Source organism: Globicephala melas, chromosome 19 (genome assembly GCF_963455315.2).
Source record: "Globicephala melas chromosome 19, mGloMel1.2, whole genome shotgun sequence".
In the NCBI taxonomy this organism is placed as follows: Eukaryota; Metazoa; Chordata; class Mammalia; order Artiodactyla; family Delphinidae; genus Globicephala; species Globicephala melas.
This window is the reverse complement of record NC_083332.1, coordinates 2761744-2777154: the sequence shown is the minus strand read 5'-3', so window position 1 is coordinate 2777154 and position 15411 is coordinate 2761744. Positions and strand designations below refer to the sequence as shown.

The following is a 15411-nucleotide window of genomic DNA, read 5'->3' as shown; positions in this document are numbered from 1 at the left end:
TATTTATAATTTTCCAATAGCAATTTTTAATTCTGTGAATATGTGCATAAATGTGGATAATCATAATATTTTCAGAGAGAGAAAATATCTTTTAAATGGAAGAGTTTATTTATGTAAACCAGGAATTTATATTAGTGAAATTCACTTTGTCTCTGCTCATTCTATTTCGAAGTGATTCCATTATACTGAAACCAGATTACCAGACAAGATTTTAAACTGAACTGTTAAGCATTGTCTAATAATATTATATTATCCGTTTGTTTTTTGTAGATATCCTAAGGTACATTCCCACCAACAGTGCAAGAGGGTTCCCTTTTCTCCACACCCTGTCCACCATTTATTGTTCGTAGATTTTTTTTTTTTTTTGCGGTACGCGGGCCTCTCACTGTCGTGGCCTCTCCCGTTGCGGAGCACAGGCTCCGGACGCGCAGGCTCAGCGGCCATGGCTCACGGGCCCAGCCGCTCCGCGGCATATGGGATCCTTCCGGACCGGGGCACGAACCCGCGTCCCCTGCATCGGCAGGCGGACTCTCAACCACTGCGCCACCAGGCAAGCCCTGCCCCAGGTTTGAACAATGGAAAATCTAAAGCTCCCATAATTTAACGAAAGGAATTGTTGAAGGCTTCTCAGGTACTGGTCCAGATGTTATCAGTCATTTCGCCAAAGAATACCGATTCCTTCAAATGGAGATCTGATTTTAGAATCCAAGGTCTACTATTAGCTTTGCCCACTGCTGCCAGTAGGTTTCTGGTTCCGGGAACTCTCAGCAAAAAGAGCTCAGAGTTACTTTGGCTTCATGCACGTGCACACACACATCCCAAATGCACAGACATTTATAACGAGCTATGAGTTACTCATAATTCCTCCAATTCAAAGCGAACCCCAAGAACTCATTCTAGCCTTTCCCTCTTCTATACTTGTAAATATGCCACCGAAAGTGAGAATCCTGGACTACATCCCCCTTAACATGTTTATTATCGGCTCAGTCTTTTTCTTGCAGGTTTAGGGCCCCAGTCTCACAGCCACACTGCCTCTCTCATCTTGCCCACCCCCACATCTCCTCAGCACCCGCCTGTAATGCAGGTTCACTGCTGCCGTTCCTTCACACGGCTCCCCACCCCCTCACGGTAGCATCCCTGCCTTGTGACTAAAACACCCAACGACAAGGTCACCATGCCCACTCCCTCCCTCACTGCCCTGCCTATCCCACTACCAACGTGCGTATCTGCAGCTACGCCAACACCATCATGGCCTAAGAGGTGAGAGGAAATGACAAGAAAGGGATGAAGTGGATAAAGAGAAATGGAAGAAGTTGTCGCCCTAACATCTGAAGATTGTTCTCACTGGATGCAAACTTCTGGGCTGACCCTTGGTTTCTTTCATTTACTCGAGCTATGACAGCAGGGCCAGGATTCGAAAATAGATAGGTCTGATAGGGAGTAGGAAATGTAAAAGGGAGGATGCAAGTCGAACAGAGTGGTTTGGCAACCACTGTAGGAAAAATACAATTGTTTTATAGCTATTAAAAAAATCTGTCGCACGACCCTGTGACTAGACCAAAAGGATCCACTCTACTCAGTCCCAAAGTTGTTTTGGGGGGAAGCTGATTCAGTCCTGACATGGCCAACCAAAGGGTATGAGCTTCTGCTCTGACTCTCCCTGAAGACAGTGTCACTGACACAGCAGATGATGTGATAATGGCATCTGTGCGGAGAGATCAGGGCCAGGAGCCTGGTCCCTATACCTGTGGCCTCAGGGCCCAGGGCTCATCCTGAGCGATGCGTCCCTGCAAGGAACTCTGAAACAAAGACCAGCCAGGTGAGTGTTTTCTTCTGTTCAATCTCAGGGCAAAAACCAGGAGGGAAGATATCTCCAACAAGAGAGGAGCTGCATTGAAATTGGGCAGGACAGATGCAAACCCTGCCTCACTCTGAGCGTCCCATCCATGCTCTGGCTGGGTGGAGGGTGTGTGTGCGCTGGGCAGTGTCTCAGGGTGGGACCAGGATGGTGTGGTTTGCTGGAAATTCCTGGGCCCTGGAGTTCTAAAACAGAGAAGAGGGCTGTGGTCTCTTTGGAGTCTGTGCCAAGCCTTGGATGACCAGAGTCACTGAGCTCTCCCTTGTGGCCGACAAGGACTCTGCTCTTTTTATCAGACCTCGTGGATCTCGGCTTGCAGGTGAACGAGTTCCCCCGCCCCTGTTCTCAGTGCGTCTCTATCCAGGGCCTTATTCCGGTTCCTTTAGTCCCGCTGCCCTGGGCTCATGAAGATGCTCTAAGCAGCTCCTTCTCAGCTCTGCCTCAGCACTTTGCTGCAAACCAGCCCCGGTTTCCTAGCTCACCTGTGATGAGTTACACACTGTTACCAGCACATCAGAATTAATTCCTGCTTCCACTGTGCTGTAGGCATTTGTACTAACAGAAGTTTTAAAATCCCACAAGATACGAGGGAGCTAGTGGAGGAGAAAGAGCTCAGGCACAAGTTTTGAAAAGCAAAACTTTTTAAATTTTTAAAATTAAAAAATTTTTTTTTTCACAAAATTTTGCCTGTGAAAGCAGAGCTGTGTCATCAGAAAAGGTGCTGGAAAAGAGGGCTTTGGGCTTCTCCCTCTCTATTTTCCTCGTAAAAGTTGCCTCCAGCTTGTCCTGTTCCATGGAAACTGAGCTGCCCACGCCGGTCCCCGACTCCTGTGGGTGAAGAGCGGCTCGGAGGGGTGGCGGCGGCGGCGCTGGGACGTGCGTTCCCGTCAGAGTACAAGGGCCCCTTCTGCGGCTTCCTTCGACGCTGGCTGTGGTGGTGCCCCGTGTGTGACCGTGTGGGGCAGGGGGTGATTCTCTGTGCAGGGTCAGGCGTGTCCTTCTGCGGTTCTGCCTGGTGATTGATGGGGTCGGGGAGACGCCTCACCTGTGGCTTGGTCTCTGCTGCACCGAATCTGCAGCTGGTAGGTCTGAGCACATCGCTCACCCCAGTAAACTCTCAGCCCCACGGGCGGGAGGCCATGGGCCATGTTCGTGGGAGGAGAGGTGCAAGGGGATGAGGGGGCCCGCATGCACTTAGGAGTCGCTGGGAGGTGTGAGGTAGGGAGCAGGGAGGGGGGTTTCGGGGGGATCCCGTGAGGATTTACTGGGCGTGAGACGCCAGTCACACATTTTGGCCTGTAAGTCAGATTCAGTAGGATGCGCTGACGCCAGGGTAAAAGCTAGCACCTGGAGTGCCAGGGCCTTTCAGTTAATTACAACGAAAGGAGCGCTCTGGCCGCCGTAGGAGCAGCCATGCAGCAGCGGTTCCCTGCGTCCAGGCCCTGTGGGCCGAGCATCTGCGAGGCAATAAGGAAACTCTTCCTTGCCTCTTACAGCTCTCAGATTATTAGGAAGACACAGGATGGAAAAGCAAAAGAACAAAAGAGGTATGACTTCCCTTCTGAGGTGAAGAGAGCGAATCAGTTATCAGCGTGACCGACGCTGACGGTCAGGTGATTGTGAGCAGGTGAAGTCAGCTGGGCCGGAGCCCAAGAAGGAGCAAAACAGTGGAAGTGATGGGAGAGGGGGTTCCAGGAAGAGGGAGGGTGGCAGCTCCTGGGATGCATCCATATGCGCTTCTGGTTTTGTAAAGACAGGAGTTCAGCTGGCGCCAGCAGGAGACGGGAGAGAGGACGGGGCGAAGCTAGAAACGCCGGAGGTGCCCGACCGTGAATGTTCTCCCTCACGCTCCTGTCGGTGGTGAGTGACAAAACGAATGCTAATCCTTTCAAAAACCCAGCTCTTGGTTTCACGGATCTTTTCTATTGTTTTCCTGGTGTCTTCTCATTTATTTTCGCTCTGATCTTTGTTATTTGCTTCCTTCTGCTAACTTTGGATGTAGTTTGCTTGCCGGGAGGAGGGGAGGGGTGGTGGTGGTTCTCGTTTTCAGTTCCTTGAGGTGTAAGTGAGCTTGTTTATTGAGATTTCTTTTTTCTTATTGTGGGTTTTATCGCAATACATTTTCCGATTAGAATAGCTTTTGCTGAATCCCATAACTTTTGGTGTGTTGCATTTCCATTCATGCTTGTCTCAAGATATTTTTAATTTTCCTTTTGATTTCTTCTTTGACACATCTCTTGTTTAGGAGTGCATTGTTTCATCTCCATATATCTGTGAATTTTCCAGTTGAACTTAGGCATTGCCAGTCCTCCAGTGAATCTGGGGCAAGGCAAGGGAAACTCTGACTACAGACACATGGATAGAAAATTCTTTTTTTTTAACATCTTTATTGGAGTATAATTGCTTTACAATGGTGTGTTAGTTTCTGCTTTATAACAAAGTGAATCAGTTATACATATACACATGTTCCCATATCTCTTCCCTCTTGCAACTCCCTCCCTCCCACCCTCCCTATCCCACCCCTCTAGGTGGTCACAAAGCACCAAGCTGATCTCCCTGTGTGATAGAAAATTCTTGTCTGCACATAACCAAAGCTATGAACCTTTCTGCTTGTTACATGTAGGGTACAAATGTAGAGCAGAAAATTATGGAACAGTTAATGAATCATAAACAGAAATCATTTCCTATAAACAGAACATTGTATTTCCTATATTAAGTATTCTTATTAAAGTATAGTTGATTTACAATATTGTATTAGTTGCATTTGTACAGCATAGTGATTCACTATTTTTAGAGGTTATACTCCATTAAAAGTTATTACAGGTTAATGGCTATAATTCCCTGCGTTATACAATATATCCTTGTTTTTCTGTTTTATACGTAGTATGTTGTATCTCTTAATCACACATCCCTCCCTATCTTGTACTTCCCCCCAAGAGAAAAGAGAGGGGAAACTCTATCCACTGGTAACCACGAGTTTGTTCTCTATATATGTGAGTCTCTTTCTGTTTTGTTATATACATTTATTTGGTTTATTTTACAGATTTACATATCTGATAAGATACAGTGTTTGCCTTTCTCTGTCTGACTTATTTCATGAAGCATAATAATCTCTAGCTCCATCCACATTGCTGCAATGGTGGAATTTCATTTTTATGGCTAAGTAGTACTCCATTGTGCCTATACAGACCACATCTTTATCCATTCATCTGTTGATGGACACTCAGGTTGCTTCCATATCTTGGCTATTGTAAATAATGCTGCCATGAACATTGGGGTTCATGAATCTTTTCAAATTGGTGTTTTCATTTTTTTGGATATACACCCAGGACAGGAATTTCTGGATTACATTAGAGTTTTTGACGAACCTCCATAAAGTGTTCCATAGTGGCTGCACCAATTTATATTTGAAAAACAGTGTACAAGGGTCCCCTTTTTGCCACATCTTCTCCAACATTTGTTATTTGTAGACATTTTGATGATGGCCATTCTGACAGGTGTGAGGTGATACCTTAGTATGTTTTGAATTTGCATTTCTCTGAAGATTAGCAATGTTGACCAACTTTTCATGTGTCTGTTGGCCATCTGTATGTTGTCTATGGAAAATTTTCCATTCAGGTCTTCTGCCCATTTTTAATTGGCTTTTTAATATTTAGTTGTATGAACAGTTTATGTATTATGGATATTAACCCCTTACCGGTCATATCATTTGAAAATGTTTTTTTTTCCCATTCAGTACATTGTCTTTTCATTTTGTTGATAGTAACCGTTTCTGTGGAAAAGCTTTTAAGTTTAATTAGGTCTCATTTGTTTGTTTTTGCTACATTAACAAAGTGAAGGATAAAAATCACATGACATCTCAGTAGACATAGAAAAGGCATTTGAGGGAATTCCCTGGCAGTCCAGTGGTTAGGACTCTGCGCTCTCACTGCTGAGGGCCAGGTTCAATCCCTGCTCTGGAATTAAAATCCCACAAGCCTTACACCACCGGTTTTAAAGTTGTTGTTACAGGAATAGGCCACAAGGCGGCAGCATTTCCTCATACCCAACTCTGGTTACTGTGGCAAAAAGAGCCTTAGGGAGAGTCCTGCTTGGTTTCCCGGTAGGAAGGCCCGGGGGGATCTGGAGAGTGTGGTACCATGCAGAGAGGACAAGGCACTCCGAGTGCAAAGGGGGCCCGTTTGCCTACACATCCTCCCAGCTCCCTCAGCCGCTCGACAGTCCAGCCTTGGGACCCAAGACTTGTCCGGCTCCAGGGCTGTGACACCAGCCAATGTCACCGAGGCCTCGGTTAGCGTCGGTGTTTCTTTTCTTTCTTTCCTTCCTTTTATTTTTTATTTTGTCTTGGGGCGTAGGTGAATTATAATGCTGTGGAGGGCTTTTTGGGGGGCGTGGGTGATTTCCATCCCCTTGTTTCACTTATACCTAGACGTGTATATGTACTTTTTTTATCCCTGAAGATAGGACGGCACGTGTCCTTTCGAATTATGATTTTTTTCCGGATCCAAGCCCAGGAGTGGATTGCCACATCATAGGGGAACTCTGTGTTTACATTTTTAAGGAACCTCCTTAGAGTGCTCCATAGTGACCGCACGCATTTACATCCCCACCAATGGTGGAGGAGGATTCCCTTTCGCCCACGGATTCTCCAGCATGTACTCTTGTAGATTTTTTTGAGGATGGCCATTCTGAGCGCTGTGAGGTGACTGCTTACCGTTTTGATATGCATTCCTTTCGTAATTAGTGCTGTTGCCTATCCTTTCGTGTGCTTTTTTCGTTTTTTAATACATTGTGAGTAAAATTTACGTCTTGAAAGTGGCTTCTTCATCGTCGGCCCTGTTTTGCCTCTTTTTCCGATGATTTACCCCAGGATATTTCCTGAGAGCCGGCGTCAACTGCAACCCGCAGGCCTTGTGAATATTAAGTGGCCGTCAGCACAGGTTTTACAGTTGTTGTTGCGGAGAATGGCCACAAGGCGGCAGCATTTCCTCATGCCCGACTTTGGTTACTGTGGCAACAAGAGCCTTAGGGAGAGTCCTGCTCCTGGCTTGTCAGTTGACGTGGAATCCGCCAGAAGAAGCACCCAAGGCTTGTGTCTCCTGACTTCTTACCCCTTAGCCTTAACCCCGCCCCCGGATGTCTCCCAAGTGCTGCAACACCTCTCTGCTGAGGGTGCCGTCGTCTGTAGGTGGGGCGACCCAAAGGAAGGAGGCTGGAGGAGGGAACCCCAGCACCAGGAGACGCGGAGCCCAAGGGACTCTTGAATGCTCTTCCAGCCCAGATGCTCCACCATCCTCTGGGTGCACGAGGCTTGGTTTCACGGTAGGAGGGCCTGCGGGGATCTGGAGAGTGTGGTCCCATGCAGAGAGGACCGGGCACTCCGAGTGCAAAGGGGGCCCGTTTGCCGGCACATCCTCCCAGCTCCCTCAGCCGCTCGACAGTCCAGCCTTGGGACCCAAGACTTGTCCGGCTCCAGGGCTGTGACACCAGCCAATGTCACCAAGGTCTCGGTTAAATAGAGTCGGTGTTTCTTTTCTTTCTTTCCTTCCTTTTATTTTTTATTTTTCCTTGGGGCGTAGGTGACTTATAATGCTGTGGAGGGCTTTTTATTGGGGGGTGGGTGATTTCCAGCTCCTTGTCTCAGTTATACCTAGACGTTTATATGTCCTTTTTTGGCTTCCCTTCCCATAGAGCTTATCCCACAGTGTCTAGTAGGGTCCCCTGTGCTCTACAGTGGGTCCTTTTTGATTATTTTATAAAGACTAGTGTGTACTATATTCATCTCAACTGGCTAATTTCTCCCTGCCCACCACCTTTCCCTTTTGGTAACCATAAGTTGTTTGTTTTCCAGGTCTGTGAGGCTGTTTCTGTTTTATAAAGACGTTCATTTGTATCCATTTCTCAGCTCCACCTATAGGTGATATTATATGAGACTTTTGTTTCCCAGTTTCCATTAGTTGACTTAGTAGGATCATCTCTACTTCCTTCCCGGTGGCTGGAAATGGCATTCTTTCATCCTGTATCATGGCTGAGGAATATGCCATGGAGTGTATGGACCACGTCTTCCTTATCCATTCATCTGTCCTTGTCCGCGTAGGTTGCTTGCTCGTCTTGGCTATCGTACACAGTGCTGCCAGGATCGTTGGGGTGCAGCTGTCTTCTAAGAGTTAGTTTTTCTCTGGATCCATGCCCAGGAGTGGGGTGGCTGTGTCACATGGTACTTGTATGTTTAGTGTTTTAATGAACCTCCACAGTGTTGTCCGTAGCGGAGGCACGGATATACGTCCCCACCAAGCGTGTAGGGGGTTCCCTCTCTCCACAGCCTCTCCAGCATTTATTGTTGCCCATTTTTGCATGACAGCCATTCTAACCTGTGTGAGGTGCTACCGCATTTTCCCCACTGATTCGCATTTCTCTCCTAATCGGGAATGCTGAGCACCTTTTCATGTGGTTTATGGTCATCTGTGCGTCTTCTTTGCAGAAATGTCCATTTAGTTTTTCTGCCCATTTTTTCCTGGGTTGTTTGTATTTTAGATATTGAGCTACATGAGCTGCTTGTTATGGAGGTGAATTCCTTGTGGGTGTCTTGGTTTCCACTATTGTTTTCCCATTGTGAGGGTTGTCCTTTCGTCTCTGGTTTCCTTTGCTGTGCCAATGCTTTTACGTTAGATTAGGTCCCATTTGTTTATTTTGTATTTATTTTTCATTGTTCTAAGATATGGACTCAAAGAGAACTTGCTACAATTTATGTCAACGCATGCTCTGCGTAGGTTTTCCTCAAGAGTTTTATGGTATGCGGTCTAAAGTTTAGAACTTTAACGTCTTCGGAGTTTACTTTTGTGTACGGTGGTGGGGAGTGTTCTAATTTCATTGTCTTCTTGGTCGTCTAGGCACCCTCCCCACTGGGGCCCATAGTGGCTGTTACAAGTTTATGTCCCCACCGATAGCGTAGGAGCGTATCGTTTTCTCCACACCCTCTTCAGCATCTATTGTTTGTAGACTTGTTGACGGTGGCCATTCTGACCGGTGTGAGGTTATACCTCGCTTTAGTTTTGATTAGCATCTCTCTACTGTTTATCGACGTGGACCTCTTTTCATGTGGTATTTTGTAAGCAGGGTGAGTAAGACTAACTTCTTGAAATTGGCTTCTGGAATGTGGTCCCGGTTTTGAATTCCTTCTCGCTGACCTACACGAGGACGTTTCTTGAGCGCAGGTGTTTCTTCTTTACAGCCGCGCAGGCCCTGTGAAGAGCAAGTACCCGTCAGCCCAGGTGTTCAAGGTGTAACTATGGAAAACAGCCACAAGGCAGCAGCTTTTCTACATGCCCCCCCCTTTGTGTTTTCCTCCTTGTTTGTTTTTTATTTAATTTTTATTTCATATCAGTGTACCGTTGATTTCCAGTGTTGTGTTTGTGGTAGGTGTACATGAACTGGATTCAGTTATCCATAGACGTATATTGATTCTTCAAGCGTTCTTATCCCATATAGGTTATTAAAGTATGTTCAGAAGACTTCCCTGTGCTTTTCAGTAGGTCCTTGTGGATTACTTACTTGACATATATTGGCGTGTATATGTTAATCTCAACCTCCTAATGTATCGCTCCAGCCTTCCCACCCATTTTGATAATCATAAGTTTGTTTTCTAAGTCTGTGAGTCTTTTTCTGTGTTGTAAATTAGTTCCATTTCTATGAATGTAAGGATTCGCCTGTAGGGATAGCTTATGATATTTGTGTTTCTCTCTGTGCCCTGTTTGACTTAGTATCACAGTCTCTCGGTCCATCCATCCATGGCGTTATTTTGTTCAGTTTTCCATCGTACATATGTACCGCATCACGTTCACTTTTCTTTGGATGGACCTCGTGGTGGATTCCACGTCCTGGCTACTGTAAATAGCTCTGCCCTGAAGATAGGGCGGCACGTGTCCTTTTGAATTATGATTTTTTTTCCGGATCCAAGCCCAGGAGTGGATTGCCACAGCATGGGGTAACTCTGTGTTTACATTTTTAAGGAACCTCCTTAGAGTGCTCCACAGTGACTGCACTCATTTACATCCCCACCAATGGTGGAGGAGGATTCCCATTTGCCCACGGCCTCTCCAGCATGTACTCTTGTAGATTTTTTTGAGGATGGCCATTCTGACTGGTGTGAGGTGACTTCTTATCGTTGTTGTTGTTGTTGTTTTTTTTTTTTGCGGTACGCGGGCCTCTCACTGTTGTGGCCTCTCCCGCTGCGGAGCACAGGCTCCGGACGTGCAGGCTCAGCGGCCATGGCTCATGGGCCCAGCCGCTCCTGGCACAACACTGTAAATCAACTATACTCCAATAAAAATTTAAAGATAATAAAATAAACAACAATATCCTACTGTATAGCACAGGGAACTCTACTCAATATTTTGTAATAAGCTATAATGGAAAAGAATCTGAAAAAGAATATATATATATATATATATACACATATATACGAATCACTGTGCTGTACACCTGAAACTAACCCAACAGTGTAAATCAACTATACTTCAATGAAAAAGGGAGCCAATTTCCAAATTAAAAAACAAAACCATAGTCGACAGAAATAAACACTTTAATATACATGTATGTATGTGCTATATGTGTATATATCTATGCATGTGCATAGTTAGATGTATAAGAACATAAAGTGTAAACATACTGTATCTACACAGGAGAGGCTAGTGAAGCGCTTAGGTCTGCAGCACCCAAGCCCAACCGCATCTTGTATACCAGATTCTCACTCACCATTCAGCTCCATCTGTACCCGAAGGCACAGTTCTGCCTGGTCCATCTTGGCGAAGATGTCGTGAGTCACCTCCCAAGCGAGGCGTCCAGGGAAGGACTCGATTAGGAGGTGAACCACCTCCGCCCACCGGGCTGTCTTCAGCTGGTCCCAGCTGATCTGGAGAGAGCCAGGTCTGGGGCTCTCTTCCACTAAAAGCTGCTTGAACCTCTGGAGATTCTCCTTGCTTAAATAGACCATGTACAGCATGACTCCGTCTTTGAAAGGGAAGGCGGAGGAGGAAGAGGACGGGAAGAAAGAAGGCGAGTGAGCGGAGGAAGGAGGAGGGGAAGGAGATGAGGAAGAGCGGGGGGAAGAGTCAGAATCCCAGCTCACGTCACTCATCTTTACCCGAGGCCGAGAGCCTCAGCGCCAGCGATAAAGAGGACCGGTTGGAAGAGAGAAGAGACGCGACCTGGGGAGACATGAAGTTATAGGAACGTGAGAACACCACCCCAGGGGACAGATTTATGTAATCCATACCTGATGGAGCATACCATGTGCTGGATATCCTCTTCCCCTCCCTTCCTCCAAGATTCTCTGGCCTGCGGAAAGACCTGGGAGCCCCTCCACTATTGGGGCTCAGTGTTTAGACTCAAAACCACGTTGTAGTTTTTAATTCTCTATGCCACTTATTAGCAAGGTGACTTTGGGGAAATTGCAGAGCCTCTTTGCGCCTCTTTTCTCATCTCTGATCCCGGGATCTTATCCTATGTGCTCTTGGGGTTGTGAGGATTCTCAAAGAGATACACCCACAAGTACATTTAAGACAGTGCCTGGTTCATCATAGCCAACAATGACTCAGGGCTTCCTTCTATACCATGATTATTCTAAAGGCTCAATGCGAATTTATAAAAAGCACCTGGAATCGAAGGTTTATTCCCTTCTCTGCATCTTCTTGCTTCTTCTCCACCATATGCCTTTCTTTTGTCTTCCTCCATCGTGTTTTATGTGCGTAAAAAGTGGAATGTGGAGGAGAAAAGAATGAATTCACTAGGGGGAGTGGGGCTTTCGCCTTGGTCTACCTACTACTCCTATCCTATTGCTTCTCTGAGTTATCTTTTTTATTATTATCATCTGTTAATTCTCATCTCCATCACCCGAGAACTTCCTGGATACTTAAGTCATCATGTATTGGGCACTGACTCAAAGTTTTATCTCCTTCAATTCACTGCAGTGAATTTGGAGAATTGCAAGCTCCCCGTGGATGACGACCACCTCTGAAGTAGCCTCGCTACTTAACCTTCACCTCCACTCTTGATTCTGTTATTCTGATATTGGAGCAAAAAGAAAAAGTCTACCTTAAGAGAAAAGACAGGTCTTAAATAAACAACCTAACTTTGTAGACAACCTAACCTCAAAGAACTGGAAAAAGAATGAACTTAGCCCAACTGGGCCTGGTGAACTCAAGTATCTGGTGTAGTAACTGTAAGAAAGTGATGTGGAAAAATAGGAGGTAGAAGAGAGGAAAACAGCACCACCACTCACCGCTGAAGGGAATGAGGCTTCCTGTCTCCTTCCTGTCACAAACATCTCCCAAGGCAGAAAGAAAAAGCACTTGGTCTGCCCCACTTTCCACCTTAATAGGCCCTGGGGTTCTGGGCAACGTGCATCCTCCCTTCCCATTGGCTGGGGCTGGGCGTTATCATTCTTCATGGCACAGATTTGAAAGCATTTAGCATCCTCGGTCAGAGGAATTGGGCTACAAGGCTTATTCTCACAGGTGCTTCCAGTTTGTGAAGGATCTGCTCTCCTACCTCTTAGATTCAGAAGAACAAACAACTTTAGAGAATTAGAGGATTGGAGTGTTCCCCAAACTCACAGAGGGCTAACACTGCTGTCAGCCCAAAGGTGCTGCGTCCAATGGAAAACATCTAGAGCAATTAATTGGATGATCTCGTTTACATGAGCATCTCCTATTTGGAATGTAATCCTACTAAGCAAAAGGAGGGTTTCAGTATCACCAGGACCCAATGTGGGTCCCAAAGCAATAGACCCTATGGAAGGAGACTCAGAGACAGAGCAGGTAGGAAAATGACACACACACACACACACACACACACACACACACACACACACACACACACACACACACACACACCGACATATATATAAACACATATATTGGTAGTAGGTTTCCATGGGGTCTTTTGGGTCTTCTGAAATGTAATCAAGTTATCTGCACATACAGTTTTACCGGTTCCTTTCCAATTCTTATGCCTTTCTCTAATTGCTGATTTAAATTTAAAATTAGTTACAATTGTCAACTGCCTGTATCCCCAGAGCCTATTAAGGTGGAAGGTAGGGCAGACCAAATGCATTTTCTTTCTGCTTTGGGATGATGTTTGTGACAGGGGTGAGTTAAATTAGTTAAAATTGCTAATTTAATTGGCTAATACCTCCAACATGATGTTAATTAGTAGTGGCCATGAGATCATCTGTCTCGTTCCTGACTTCAGTGGAAAAGCCTCCGTGTTTGTGATGGAATGGCTTCATAGGTGGTTTTCCTGGCATTGGGAGAAGAAGTGGTCCCTAGATGGGGTTGCGTCCGTGATTTTCAGGGCTCATAGACTCTCTTTTAAAATTGTATTGAAGTAGAGTTGATTTACAATGTTATGTTAGTTTCTGCTGCACGGCAAAGTGATTCAGTTATACATATATATACATTCTTTTTCATATTCTTGTCCATGATGGTTTATCCCAGGAAATTGAATGTAGTTCCCTGTGCTATACAGTAGGACCTTGTTTATCCATTCAATATATAATAGTCTGCATCTGCTAACCCCAAACGCCCAGTCCTTCCCTCCCCCACCTCACCTCCCCCTTGGCAACCGCTAGTCTGTTCTCTGTATCTGAGGCCTCAGGCACTCTTGATTCCTCTAGTCGTTCATTGTTCTACAAGATGGTAGGAGAGGTATTCACATCCGTGGCCTTTGGCTGAAGTGGAAGATTCCATTTACATCAGATGGGTTTCTAATTAGAAACCCATCTCTGCCTCTCCTCTCCCAGGTGGGGATGATTGACACCTAAAAGAGAAGGCCTCTGCAATTACCTGCAGCAGCTGAGTTTTGACCTATGCGGGGATAGGCTGCAATGGAGGGGGCCGGACGCCCAGAGACAGATCTGATAGGAGCTGAAGGGACCCGAGGGCCAATCACAGGCTGGGGAGGGCGTGGAGTTGACTTCATCTTTGAGGTTCCCTGCAAAGGGCATCTGGAAACTTGTATGAGATTAGAGGTCTGATGGGTAAGTGATGTCCCCTTTCTCTGGGGCTTCAAACTCTCCTGTCCTTTGGTTTGTTTTTCTTTTTTAAAAGAACAGCTTTATTGTGATTGATTTAAAGTCGTGGGGTGGGTAGAAACAACCAGCTTTTTTGAGGTATAATTAATATATGAAAAAAACACTGCTCGTATTTAACACACGTAACTTGATGAGTTTGGACACAGGCATACACCACCATCAGGGAATAGACATAGCCAGCACCTCCAAAAGTTTCTTGTGGGTTTCCCTGGAGGCGCAGTGGTTGAGGGTCCGCCTGCCGATGCAGGGGACACGGGTTCTGTGCCCTGGTCCGGGAAGATCCCACACGCCGCGGAGCGACTCGGCCCGTGAGCCATGGCCGCTGAGCCTGCGCGTCCGGAGCCTGTGCTCCGCAACGGGAGAGGCCGCAGTGGTGAGAGGCCCGCGTACCACAAAAACAAAAAACAAAAGTTTCTTTGTGTCCTGTGTGTGTATGTGTGTGTGTAGTAGGAACATTTAACATGACACCTATTCTCTGAAAATTTTCAGGGTACAATTCAGTATTGATTACTGTGGGTACTTTTGATGTAGGGCAGGTCCCCAGAACTAATTCATCTTGCATAACTGAAACTTGAACCGTGGGTGAAACATACAATAGAATCTTTTTCGTTTTTTTTTTAACTTTAATGAGAACGGGGTTAAGCACATTTATTTATTTATTTAGGCTGCTCTGGTCTTAGTTGCAGCATGTGGGATCTTTTTTTTGTTTAGTTGTGGCATGTAGGATCTAGTTCCCTGACCAGGGATGGAACCTGGGCCCCCTGCATTGGGAGCGCAGAGTCTTACCCACTGGATCACCAGGGAAGTCCGTCTAGAGTCTTATTCAGCCTTAAAATAGAAGGAAATCCCTGCCATTTGTGACAGCATGGAGGACGCTGGAGAACATTTTCCTAGGTGAAGTAAGCCAGTTCCAGTAGGAAAATACTGCAGGATTCCAGTCTGTGAGGTACAGGAAACACTCCGACTTTTAGAAGCGGAGACTAGCGAGGTGGTTACCAGGAGCTTGGGGCCGGGGAGCGGAAGGTGGGGAGTTGTTGCTGGCGTTTTCTTAATCAGCAGGAATCTGTTGCACCTCTGTCCTCTCGTAAGTGAAAGTGGGATCAGGCTGCTCGCCGCGCAAAAGCCAATAAAGAGGCAAGGTTGGTGGAAAGGAAAGTCTGCTTTATCTTGGATGCCAGCAACTGCGGGGCGGGAATGAGGACTCCTGTCCGAAGGCCGACTCCCCCCTCCCTGACAATCAAGGGGCGAGAGCTTTTAGAGATGGAGGGAGGGGGCTACATGCAGAGACAGCACAGTCACCTCTGACAGTCATCTTGAAATTGGTCATCCGTGGTCTGATCAGCTTCACTGATTGTTTTAAGTACAATTAGTCTTCAGGTCCAGGGTCATTTTGTTTCCATTTCTTTGAGGCCAGTTCTCAGAATTGTGGCACCTTATGTCATGGCTACAGTCTGGTCATCAT

General features: G+C 46.2%; 1 protein-coding gene across 1 annotated transcript in view; it reads left to right on the top strand.

Annotated features, from left to right (window-relative positions):
- NLRP9 (NLR family pyrin domain containing 9) overlaps positions 1-15411 on the top strand; it is a 63091-nt gene that overhangs the window by 32184 nt on the left and 15496 nt on the right. The window contains 5 exon segments of the mRNA XM_070044337.1: positions 2629-2826; positions 3612-3718; positions 6729-7042; positions 8393-8424; positions 10846-10916. Coding sequence (XP_069900438.1) covers positions 2629-2826; positions 3612-3718; positions 6729-7042; positions 8393-8424; positions 10846-10916 — 722 coding nt within the window.